Source organism: Oryctolagus cuniculus, chromosome 13 (assembly GCF_051225735.1).
Source record: "Oryctolagus cuniculus isolate XC-2025 breed Fujian yellow rabbit chromosome 13, ASM5122573v1, whole genome shotgun sequence".
Classification (NCBI taxonomy): Eukaryota; Metazoa; Chordata; class Mammalia; order Lagomorpha; family Leporidae; genus Oryctolagus; species Oryctolagus cuniculus.
In genome coordinates, this window is record NC_142879.1 from 1,330,151 (window position 1) to 1,342,436 (window position 12,286).

Sequence of the window (12,286 nt, forward strand, 5' to 3'; positions counted from 1 at the left end):
GAGGAGCAGAGACCGGGGCTCAGCCTGTCCAGGGAGGAACAGAGACCGGAGCTCAGCCTGCCCAGGGAGGAACAGAGACCGGAGCTCAGCCTGCCCAGGGAGGAACAGACCAGGGCTCAGCCTGCCCAGGGAGGAACAGAGACCGGAGCTCAGCCTGCCCAGGGAGGAACAGAGACCAGGGCTCAGCCTGCCCAGGGAGGAACAGAGACCAGGGCTCAGTCTGCCCAGGGAGGAACAGACCAGGGCTCAGCCTGCCCAGGGAGGAACAGACCAGGGCTCAGCCTGCCCAGGGAGGAACAGACCAGGGCTCAGCCTGCCCAGGGAGGAACAGAGACCGGGGCTCAGTCTGCCCAGGGAGGAACAGACCAGGGCTCAGCCTGCCCAGGGAGGAACAGACCAGGGCTCAGCCTGCCCAGGGAGGAACAGAGACCAGGGCTCAGTCTGCCCAGAGAAAAACAGACCAGGGCTCAGCCTGCCCAGGGAGGAACAGACCAGGCTCAGCCTGCCCAGGGAGGAACAGACCAGGGCTCAGCCTGCCCAGGGAGAAACAGAGACCAGGGCTCAGCCTGCCCAGGGAGGGACAGAGACCAGGGCTCAGCCTGCCCAGGGAGGAACAGACCCGGGCTCAGCCTGCCCAGGGAGGAACAGAGACCAGGGCTCAGCCTGCCCAGGGAGGAACAGACCAGGGCTCAGCCTGCCCAGGGAGGAACAGAGACCAGGGCTTGGCCTGCCCAGGGAGGAACAGACCAGGGCTCGGCCTGCCCAGGGAGGAACAGACCAGGGCTCAGCCTGCCCAGGGAGGAACAGACCAGGGCTCAGCCTGCCCAGGGAGGAACAGACCAGGGCTCAGCCTGCCCAGGGAGGAGCAGAGACCAGGGCTCAGCCTGCCCAGGGAGGAACAGACCAGGGCTCAGCCTGCCCAGGGAGGAACAGAGACCAGGGCTTGGCCTGCCCAGCCTCCCAGGGGCCGAGAGGAGCAGCTGTGTGAAGGGCTCTGGGGTGCGGGCCAGGCCGGCTTTCCATGTCCTGGGAACCTGAGCGGGTCACCAGCAGGTGGTCCTGACTCCCCTGCTCTGCCCCACCCCAGATTCTGGGTCGCACAGCTCCCCTCCATTTGACATAAAGCCGTCTGTGAGGTCAGGGCTGCTGCCCACGGAGAACGGCGAGAGGCCCTTGTGTGACAGCAAGAACAGCGGCTCGGAGGCCCCTGGACCAGAACAGTGCCCTGCGGCCGGCTACCGGGGCTGAGCCTGGTCTGCTGCCCACCGCCGCGGTTGCCCGTGGGAGCTGACGGGTGGGCACAGAGCTCTCTGCTCTGGCCAGTGCCGTGCCACTGGCTGGCACGGTGGCCAGCGTGTGGCCACCCTGGGTCCCCGCAGCCCGGCCCCAGGCTCCAGGCTCCGGTCAGGGACACAGTTCTCTCCTGGGCGCCTCCTCTCCCCACTGACAGATAAGGACCAGGCCCGGCCTGCTGCCCGGCGCTCTCACAGGTGGGGCGGGAAGGAGCGAGGGAGCGGCGGCCCTGGCGTGCGGCACACCCGCAGCTCCCCTGCAGCCAGGGCACTGGCACCCAGGCCCCGTTCTCCCTGCCCACGCCCTCCCCGGGCTGCAGCCCACGTGGGAGGCTGGGAGCACTGCAGTCCCCAGGCGCTCAGCTTCTCCCGCCGCTGGCCAGGCCCCGCTCGGCCCCGCCCCCGCTCACCTTCATGAGGTCTCGATGGTGCTGCAGCACGCTGCAGGTGGTCTGCCAGGTGTCCTGGTAGCACTCCCAAGGGTCCACCCTAGCGGCAGGGAGAGGCCTGGCTCAGTCCCACCGTCCCCCGCCGTCCCCCACCGTCCCCCTCCAGAGACCCCAGGCTGGGGCCCTGCAGCTCCCGCCAGCCTGTGACAGCGACGGCCATCGGGCCACACCTGGCCCGAAACAGCCCCCATGGCTCGGGTTTCTGTGTAAGGTGACGGGAGTTGGCAGCCGTCCGTCAGGCCGGTCCACGCGTGGGCTCCGGGGAAGCAATGGAAGCTCGGCAGCAGTGCCCCCGCCCCGGCAGGTGTTAACGTGTGCGGCACTCAGTCTTACCTGCAAAGGAGGCTTTCCCTCGACACTACGGGACCGTGATAAAGGCTGAAGCAGCCGGGCCCCTCACCCGGCGGCTGCGGGCCCAGGGGAGCAGCCCGTCCGCCTCCCCGAGCCCTGGGACTTCGCGGGCGTGGTGCTCAGACTGGAAGGCGCAGCCCCACGCAAGGAGGCCGCGACATGGCGAAGTCCAGCCCCAGACCGATGCTCAACTTCAAGGCCAGCCGAGCAGGCTGCTGACCCGGGGTCACCTTAGCCCTCGAGCCGTCCCCGTCCACCCCACCAACGCACACACCTGAGGCTCCGGCTAATGAGCCCGAGCCTGGCTCCTCCCTGCCCTGACCCTGCTGGACGGCTCCCCGCGTCAGGGGCCTGCTGGCCAGAGCTGCCACTCACACGTCCCAGGGCACCAGGGCCCCACAGGGCAGGCAGGGAGTGCAGAGGGCTTATGCCTGGGTCTGCAAAGCTCGTCAGAGCAGGGACGGCCTCCTGCCCAGTGTCTGCCTGCCCTGGGCGCGAGCAGTCCCGCTCAGGGGCCCTGCTGCCCACCGAGGGCAAAGCCACCTCCTCCTCTCCCACCGCCTCCGCTCCGTCCCCATGTCCTGGGGGGTGAGAGGCTGGGACAGGTACCTGCCCCGTACCCAGAGCAGCACACAGGTGTGCAGGGATCTCTGTCCCGCCCCTTGCGGCTCCCAGTCCCGCCCACCGCCTCTGCCACCCCCTGCGGTCGGCTGTCCATCACTCTTTCGCAGACACCCCTGGGGGCTGCTTGCTTTGCCAGGCAGTGGATGTGGCAGCACGCGTGGCGTGCCCGTTTTCGCAACCATCGTCTCACCACGCAGGTTTTGCAGGCCGCAGCCCTGGGAGAAGGGTTCCCATGGCGACCGGGAGCCTGCTTCCTAGGGCCAGCCGGGGAGGGGCAGGCGCAGGCCCAGTGCACCTGCTGCAGCCGCCACAAAGGGCAGTGAGCCCAGCACCCACTCCTCTGTCCCGAGTCAGCGGGGACCCTGACGGCCTGAGCTGGATCCAGGTGTCAGGGAGCCTTCCAGAAAGCGCTGGGGTCAGCAGGAGGCGGTGGGGACAGAGTGGGAGGCGGTTCTTTCCCGCAGTGACCTTGGGGAAGCCAAGGAGACGAAACCCTGCACTTCCTTCTTTAGTTTCACTGCCCCACGGCTTGGCTCAAAACCCAAGTCACCCGGGCCGCCGCTGGAGGCCGCCCAGCACTGCCGTGGGGGCTGAAGCCTCTCGCTGCCCCCCACCCCCCGCCACGACACCCGGATCGGAGCTGGATTCTTCCCCGGGCCCGGCCCTACCTGATCCAGTCGGAGTTCTGGACGGCCAGCTGACACATGACGAGGCGGTGCCGGCTCGACACAAGGCCCTGGGAGGCAACAGAGCAAGCCTGGAGGCGCCCACAGCACCCCCCACAACCCTTATTCCCCGGGGGCGGCACGGACAGGCGTGGCAGGGCGGCGTGGGGGACAGAGAAGGACGCAGGGCACGGGGAAGAAACATCCCAGCCCGGCCGGCGCATCGCCCGGCAGCAGCCGTCGTGGGCCCAGCAAGCGCGCCTGTCCCTGGGCTGGGGCGGGCTGGCTGGTGTCCTGGGCGGGACGGAAGGACGGACAGCGCCTGGCTTTTCTGGGACGCGAGCAGGGAGGGGGGGAAATGAGGTTTTCTCCAGCACTCCAGGAGAGGCTGCCCCAGACGGCCCGGCATCCACGCGGTGCCTGCCCCTCGTCCCCGAGCTCTGACTCGGCCGGGAGCTGTCCCCCGTGTCTGACCGCCACGGGGCGAGGGCAGGGACCCACCTGTTTTCCATAGGAGTCGTGCACGGGGGAGACAATGCCGCCGATGACAATGAACCTCCCAGTCTTGTGCAGGTAGTCCCTGGCCCGCTCTGGTGGAAGGAAAGAGGCGTGGATGAGCGGAACGCAGGCGTGGATGAGCGGAACGCAGCCCTGCACTCCCGGACCTCGGCCAGCGCCTGCCTTGCCGGCTGTTTGGACAGAAAACGCCCGCGCTCAAGGCAGACGTGGGTGAGCAAAGGGCGTGGGCCAGACTCCAGCCCCCAGGCAGAGCTGGGCCTGGGGGGTTACACGAGGTCTGGGTCAGGAGTCCCTGGAGCCTCAGCTTGGAACTCTCTCCCACGGGTACCTGAGGAAGGCCAGCGAGGAAGAGGAGCTCAGAAAAAGCCACCCGCAACGGTGTTTGGCACCACGGCTGAGCTGCTCACGTCACTGGCATCCCACGTGAGCACAGGTTCAGTTCCGGCTGCTCCACTTCCGGCCCAGCTCTCTGCCGATGCGGCCGGGAAAGCAGCAGCAGGTGGCCAGGTGGGAGACCTGGATGGAGTCCCAGGCTCCAGGCTCCAGGCTTCAGCTTGGCCCAGCCCCGACAGCGGCAGCCACTTGGGAAGTCAACCAGTGACACATCTCTCTCTCTCTCTCTCTGCAATGTGCCTTTCGAGTAAATGAATAATTACGATTAATTCATAAGTAGTAAATAACATGAAAATTGCATCTTTGCTTCTCTGTTTCCTTTCCACGTGAAATCTCCGACGGTTCTCTTAAACAGCGGGCGTCTTCAGCGCCGCTGTCGATGTACGGGGTCACCACGCAGACTGCACACACCTCAGCCCACCACGCAGCAGCCCACAGGAACAGCGAAGCATGCGTGCGGCACACCTGTCACTCTCGGTGAACCCACACATGCACACGCCTGTTACGTGGAGCCCACAGCACACGTGAGTTCACCCCTGCTGGTCTGGCCACACGCACGATGACCTGTGTCCTCCGCACAGCCCCGAGCCGCCTGAGAGGCAGCAGAGGGGCCACTGCAGAGCCCTGGCCTGCTCACCCCCGTGCTCTGGGCCAGCCGCTGACCCTGGCGGGGAGCAGGCGGGCAGCGGTCAGTGCCCAGACTCCCTGAGGCAGGAGCGGCCGTGCGCCCGGAGGCTCAACACTGTGCGTGAGCTGGCCAGCCCGGCTCGTAGGCGGCCCCTGCTCGGCCTTCCGTTCTCCGGCGGTGAGCGGGGCTGGAGCGTCTCCTGTGGAAGCAGAGGCGGCTCTGGGCCCCAGGGCAGGTGGGCGCTGCTCGGATGGACCCGGGCGTCACAGGCCGGCAGCCACAGCAGTCCTGGCTTCAGCCTGGTGTCCCTGCCTTTACACACGGGTCCCCCGTGCACAGAGGACCGCACGCTGGCGCAGGTCTGCAGGAGGAGAAACCGCGCTGCGGTGTCTGGCTGAGTGCCGTCCGAGCCGGGGTGAGCCACAGTTTTCCACTCCCACGAGGCCGCTGTGACGCTTCCAGCAGCCACAAACACAGGGACAGGACATTCCGGGGTGCAGGGTTTTGTGCTCGCGAAGGTTTTCGGACAACTTGGCCAGCAGTGCCTGCAGGCTTGGGGCGGTGGGGGGCGGGGAGCATTCCGGATCCTCAAACGCCCTGTCGCTCTGGGGTCCGTCGGGTCCAGGCTTCGGCCGCCCCGATGGGTGTGTCACGTCTGGGGTCTGTCGGGTCCGTTGGTTCGGCCGCCCTTATAGGTGTGTCACTGTCACATTCACTCTTGACAAGAACAGACATCACTCATCCTCAAGTCCTGTTTTACGGCCAGATTCCCGGCCCCAAAAAACTTATTTTTATTTATTTGAAAGAAAGACTGACCGAAAGAGAGGGAGTGGGGGAGACAGAGGAAGATCTTCCGTGCACTGGTTCACTCTGCGAACGGCCACAACAACCGGAGCTGGGCCAGGCCAAGGCCAGGAGCCCAGAGCTCCGTCCTGGTCTCCACGCGCGTGAGGGGCCCAAGCGCCCAGACGCCCTTCCGCTGCTTTCCCAGGCATCAGCAGGAGCTGGGGCAGAACTGGGGCAGCTGCCGCTGCCCTTCGTCTACAGCACAGGTTCAAGAAGCCTATCTGTGGTCCACGTGCCATCCAGGCTGCACCCGTGCCCAGGACCCGGGAGCCCCTGGCCACAGGCTGCCGACGTGGGGACACAGCTGCACCCACACACGGGGCAGGGGACACTGTCACAGCCCACACACAGGGTGAGGGGACACTGTCACAGCCCACACACACACGGGGCAGGGACACTGTCACAGCCCACACACAGGGTGAGGGGACACTGTCACAGCCCACACACACACGGGGCAGGGACACTGTCACAGCCCACACATACACGGGGCAGGGGACACTGTCACAGCCCACACACGGGGCAGGGGACACTGTCACAGCCCACACATACATGGGGCAGGGGACACTGGAGACACAGCCCACATACACACGGGGCAGGGGACACTGGAGACACAGCCCACACACACACAGGGGGCAGGGGACACTGGAGACACAGCCCACACAGGGCAGGGGACACTGTCACAGCCCACACACACACGGGGCAGGGGACACTGTCACAGCCCACACACAGGGTGAGGGGACACTGTCACAGCCCACACACACACGGGGCAGGGACACTGTCACAGCCCACACACGGGGCAGGGGACACTGTCACAGCCCACACATACATGGGGCAGGGGACACTGGAGACACAGCCCACACACACACGGGGCAGGGGACACTGGAGACACAGCCCACACAGGGCAGGGGACACTGTCACAGCCCACACACACATGGGGCAGGGGACACTGTCACAGCCCACACACACACAGGGGGCAGGAACACTGTCACAGCCCACACACACATGGGGCAGGGGACACTGTCACAGCCCACACACACACAGGGAGCAGCGGACTGTCACAGCCCACACACACACATGGGGCAGGGGACACTGTCACAGCCCACACACACACAGGGAGCAGGGGACTGTCACAGCCCACACACGGGGCAGGGGACATTGCCACCCCCGGGTACCCTCCCTCGGCTCACCACCAGGGTGTCTCTGGACAGAGACCAGCCCGTGGGATCCGATCCGGGCCAGGCTTCCCAAACATGGTCTAGCTTTGTCCATCAGTTCCGTCCCAGCGGAGGGGCTGAGTCACACTCACACCCCACACGCTGGCCTGCCCGCCACGGAGAGGAGCCGGCACCGGCATCGGCTTGGCATGCCTCGTGCTTGGTCCCCAGGGGTTCCGCTGTGCCCACGCTCACTGCAGGCCTTGGGACGGACACGGCTGGGGCAATTCACCCGTGAACGAACACTCAGGGTGCAGACATGTCTCGCCTGCCTCCCGGCCACGCGTGTGACCTGCGCTGCCACCCAGGGCTCAGCACAGGCACAACCCCTTCTGAGTTGTGCTCCCAGCTGGAGCGAGATTCCTGCTGGGAGCTGAGAATTCACCTGACAGAGCTGGCGAGGGCTTCCGGTGACGGTGGCTCTGTGCCAGCGGCCGGCAGGGACGCTGCCCCGCCCCCACGATGCTGAGGCTTGCGACATTTGCGACAGGGGCGCCACACAGAGCGCGTGGGCAGCAGGCGCCAGAGGAGCCGCAGAGACTTCCCGGGAGGGGGAGAACACAGCGGAGACTGGCGCTGGGGACGGGCGGCGGAGGGTGGCGTCCTGACCCCGTCTTTGTTTCCTGTCTCTCCCAGGGAGACAGCCCCTCCCAGCCATGGACAACTGGCCCCAGCCACTCTTCCAAACACAGGCCCACCAAAGCAGGCTGGCAGCCGAAGCCCTGGCCCAGGGTCTCACAATTGGGCGATGGCCCCGGGGCGGGAACGCCCCGGGAGAAAGCCCTGTGGGTGCTGGGAAGAAGTGGGGGGGGGCCTCCTGGGCAGGGGAACGAGCTGAGCTTCTCTGGGCACAAGGGAGAAGCAGCGGGACCAGCGGGCTGGGCCTCAGCGCTCACCCGTCCCCAGGCCTCTGCCGCCTGCCACTGCCGAGCCGGATACGCGACACACACGCTGGAGTGCTTGCCCACTGGGATGTTGTTTTAAAGTGAGGAGAGGGCTGGCCCTGCGGTGCCAGAATCCCATGTGGGCGCTGGGTTGAGTCCTGGCTGCTCCATTTCCAACCCAGCTCCCTGCTAAGGAGCCTGGCAAAGCATCGGAAGATTCCCAAGTGCTTGGGCCCCTGCACCCAAGAGGTACAGTGGGAGCCCGGGAAGAAGCTCCTGGCTCCTGGCTTTGGTGCCAACAGCCACTTGGGGAGTAAACCAGCGGGTAGAAGATCTGTGTCTGTCTCTCTAACTCTGCTTTCAAGCACATTAATTAATTTTAGAAATGTGAGGGGAGGCACAGGAAGTGGGGGAGGTGCAGGAAGTGGGGGAGGTGCAGGAAGTGGGGGAGGTACAGGAAGTGGGGGAGGTGCAGGAAGTGGGGGTGCAGGAAGTGGGGGCAAAGGAAGTGGGGGAGGTACAGGGAGTGGGGGAGGTGCAGGAAGTGGGGGAGGTGCAGGAAGTGGGGGTGCAGGAAGTGGGGGCAAAGGAAGTGGGGGAGGTACAGGGAGTGGGGGAGGCACAGGAAGTGGGGAGGTGTAGGGAGTGGGGGAGGCACAGGGAGTGGGGAGGACCATTGGCAGCGGCCTTGCTTGACGATGAGACCCCCCGTCCACGGGTGAATGTGACAGTTCACGGAGCAGCAGCCCAGGAGCAGCCTTCACTGGAGAAAGCAACAAAATAAACGCCTACAGCGGGGAAACGGAGCTGGGGGAGGCAGAGGGGACACGGGAGCAGGAAGAACACTCAGAGGAGACCCTTGGGGAGCCAGATACCCGTGTGCACGCAGTGAGAAAGGACGAGAGACCCGTGTGCACGCAATGAGAAAGGACGAGAGACCCGTGTGCACGCAGTGAGAAAGGACGAGAGACCCGTGTGCACGCAATGAGAAAGGACGAGAGACCCGTGTGCACGCAGTGAGAAAGGACGAGAGACCCGTGTGCACGCAGTGAGAAAGGACGAGAGACCCGTGTGCACGCAATGAGAAAGGACGAGAGACCCGTGTGCACGCAGTGAGAAAGGACGAGAGACCCGTGTGCACGCAATGAGAAAGGACGAGAGACCCGTGTGCACGCAATGAGAAAGGACGAGAGACCCGTGTGCACGCAATGAGAAAGGACGAGAGACCCGTGTGCACGCAGTGAGAAAGGACGAGAGACCCGTGTCCACGCAGTGAGGAAGGACGAGAGACCCCGTGTCAATGAGTGAGGAAGGACGAGAGACCCCGTGTCAATGAGTGAGGAAGGACGAGAGACCCCGTGTCAATGAGTGAGGAAGGACGAGAGACCCCGTGTCAATGAGTGAGGAAGGACGAGAGATCCCGTGTCAATGAGTGAGGAAGGACGAGAGATCCCGTGTCAATGAGTGAGGAAGGACGAGAGACCCCGTGTCAATGAGTGAGGAAGGACGAGAGATCCCGTGTCAATGAGTGAGGAAGGACGAGACCCGTGTCCATTAGTGAGGAAGGACGAGAGATCCCGTGTCAATGAGTGAGGAAGGACGAGAGATCCCGTGTCAATGAGTGAGGAAGGACGAGAGATCCCGTGTCAATGAGTGAGGAAGGACGAGAGATCCCGTGTCAATGAGTGAGGAAGGACGAGAGACCCGTGTGCACACAATGAGAAAGGACAAGAGACCCGTGTGCATGCAGTGAGAAAGGACGAGAGACCCGTGTCCATGAGTGAGGAAGGACGAGACCCGTGTCCATGAGTGAGGAAGGACGAGAGACCCCGTGTCAATGAGTGAGGAAGGACGAGAGACCCGTGTCCACGCAGTGAGGAAGGATGAGAGACCCGTGTCCATGCAGTGAGGAAGGATGAGAGACCCCGTGTGCACGAGTGAGGAAGGAGAGACCCCGTGTCCATGCAGTAAGAACGGGGCCAGGACAGGGAGCCCGTGCCCTGTTCACCCGGCTGGCGGTGCCTGCGGTGCCTGCCTGTACGAGGCTGTGCCGGGAACGGCCCACACCCCCGCCGAGCCTGCCTCCTCCTGGACGGGTCAGACCACTGCAAACAGCCAGCAGCGAGAGAGCTCCCGGCCTCAGCACGGCCAGCGGGTGACAGCTGGACGTAGAAACAGAGGGGCCGGACAGACACGAGAACGAGGCAACTCCTGCCAATGGACACACCGCAGCCAAAATCAGGCATTCCAGGGCATGCTGGGAAACACCAAGAAAAGCAGATGGACAGCGAACACACAGGGGAGGAAAGGAGTCTACTCGGTGGCCACGGCTTTGCCAGTGCCCCCTGGTGGTCACCTGCTTCCCAGCAGGGGCAGGTGCAGCGAGTGGCCAGCCTCGTCCACCTGGACGCTGCTGACACCGCTGGATGAATACGGCCCTGGGCCTCCGGCACACAGCCCAAGATGCACCTGCGGCACAACAGACTAAATTCACTACTACCCACAGCGCACGAGAGGCAGGGGTGAGGGGCCAGAGCTGACCACGCCCAAGGGCTGCCTCTGCACACCTCCCCCTGCACAGGCTGTGTCTGCACACCTCCACCTGCACTGGGTCTCTGCACACCTCCCCCTGCACGAGGCCGTCTCTGCACACCTCCCCCCGCACGGGCCATGTCTACACACCTCCACCCTGCACGGGCCATGTCTGCGCACCTCCCCCTGCACAGGCCGTCTCTGCACTCTTCCCCCTGCACAGGCTGTGTCTGCACACCTCCACCTGCACTGGGTCTCTGCATACCTCCCCCTGCTTAGGCCGTCTCTGCACACCTCCCCCTGCACAGGCTGTGTCTGCACACCTCCCCCTGCATGGGTCCTGTCTGCGCACCTCCCCCTGCACTGCTGTGTCTGCGCACCTCCACCCACACGGGGCCGTGTCTGCACACCTCCCCCTGCACGGGGACTTCTCTGCACACCTCCCCCTGCATGGGCCGTGACTGCACACCTCCCCCTGCACGGGGCCGTCTCTGCACACCTCCACCTGCACGGGGCCGTCTCTGCACACCTCCCCCTGCACGGGCTGTGTCTGCACACCTCCTCCTACATGGGCTGTGTCTGCACACCTCCACCTGCATGGGGCCTTCTCTGCATACCTCCCCCTGCATGGGCCATGACTGCACACCTCCCCCTGCACGGGGCCATCTCTGCACACCTCCACCTGCACGGGGCCGTGTCTGCACACCTCCCCCTGCACAGGGCCGTCTCTGCACACCTCCCCCTGCACGAGACCGTCTCTGTACACCTCCCCCTGCACAGGGCCATGTCTACGCACCTCCACCTACACGGGCCATGTCTGCACACTTCCCCCTGCACGGGTCGTGTCTGTACACCTCCCCCTGCATGGGGCCGTCTCTGCACACCTCCCCCTGCATGGGCCATGACTGTACACCTCCCCCTGCATGGGGCCATGTCTGCACACCTCCCCCTACACGGGTCGTGTCTGCACACCTCCCCCTGCATGGGTCCTGTCTGCGCACCTCCCCCTGCATGGGGCCGTCTCTGCACACCTCCCCCTGCATGGGCCGTGACTGCACACCTCCCCCTGCATGGGGCCATGTCTGCACACCTCCCCCTACACAGGTCGTGTCTGCATACCTCCCCCTGCACGGATCATGTCTGCGCACCTCCCCCTGCACGGGGCCGTCTCTGCACACCTCCCCCTGCACGGGGCCTTCTCTGCATACCTCCCCCTGCATGGGCCGTGACTGCACACCTCCCCCTGCATGGGGCCATGTCTGCACACCTCCCCCTACACAGGTCGTGTCTGCATACCTCCCCCTGCACGGATCATGTCTGCGCACCTCCCCCTGCACGGGGCCGTCTCTGCACACCTCCCCCTGCATGGGCCATGTCTGCACACCTCCCCCTACACAGGTCGTGTCTGCACACCTCCCCCTGCATGGGGCCGTCTCTGCACACCTCCCCCTGCACGGGGCCTTCTCTGCATACCTCCCCCTGCATGGGCCGTGACTGCACACCTCCCCCTGCATGGGGCCATGTCTGCACACCTCCCCCTACACGGGTCATGTCTGCACACCTCCCCCTGCACGGGCCGTGTCTGCACACCTCCCCCTGCACGGGGCTGTGTCTGCACACCTCCCCCTGCATGGGCCATGTCTGCGCACCTCCCCCTGCATGGGGCCATGTCTGCGCACCTCCCCCTGCCTGTCTCCCTGTAGGTCCCGGGCCTTTGAGAGCACTACCTGCCCTTTTCTTGACGTGTCCAGCACTCTGCTTGGAGCTGGCACCCAGGAGCTGCTTTGTAAATAACAAATGAGGGACTGGCCCTGTGGCCTGCAATGCCTGCAGCTCAGATGCGCGCCGGTTCCAGTCCCAGCTGCCCCACTTCCGATCCAGCTCTCCGC

General features: G+C 65.2%; 1 protein-coding gene across 2 annotated transcripts in view; it reads right to left on the bottom strand.

The window, feature by feature from the left end:
• Positions 1 to 12,286, bottom strand: part of NMNAT2 (nicotinamide nucleotide adenylyltransferase 2) — a 56,333-nt gene that overhangs the window by 18,715 nt on the left and 25,332 nt on the right. For both annotated transcript variants that reach the window (XM_051841411.2, XM_089311963.1), the window contains exons 2-4: positions 3,883 to 3,971; positions 3,385 to 3,452; positions 1,703 to 1,781 (exon numbers count right to left, since the gene is read on the bottom strand). In XM_051841411.2, the coding sequence (XP_051697371.1) occupies positions 1,703 to 1,781; positions 3,385 to 3,452; positions 3,883 to 3,971 (236 nt within the window). The remainder of the gene's footprint in view (positions 1 to 1,702; positions 1,782 to 3,384; positions 3,453 to 3,882; positions 3,972 to 12,286) is intronic.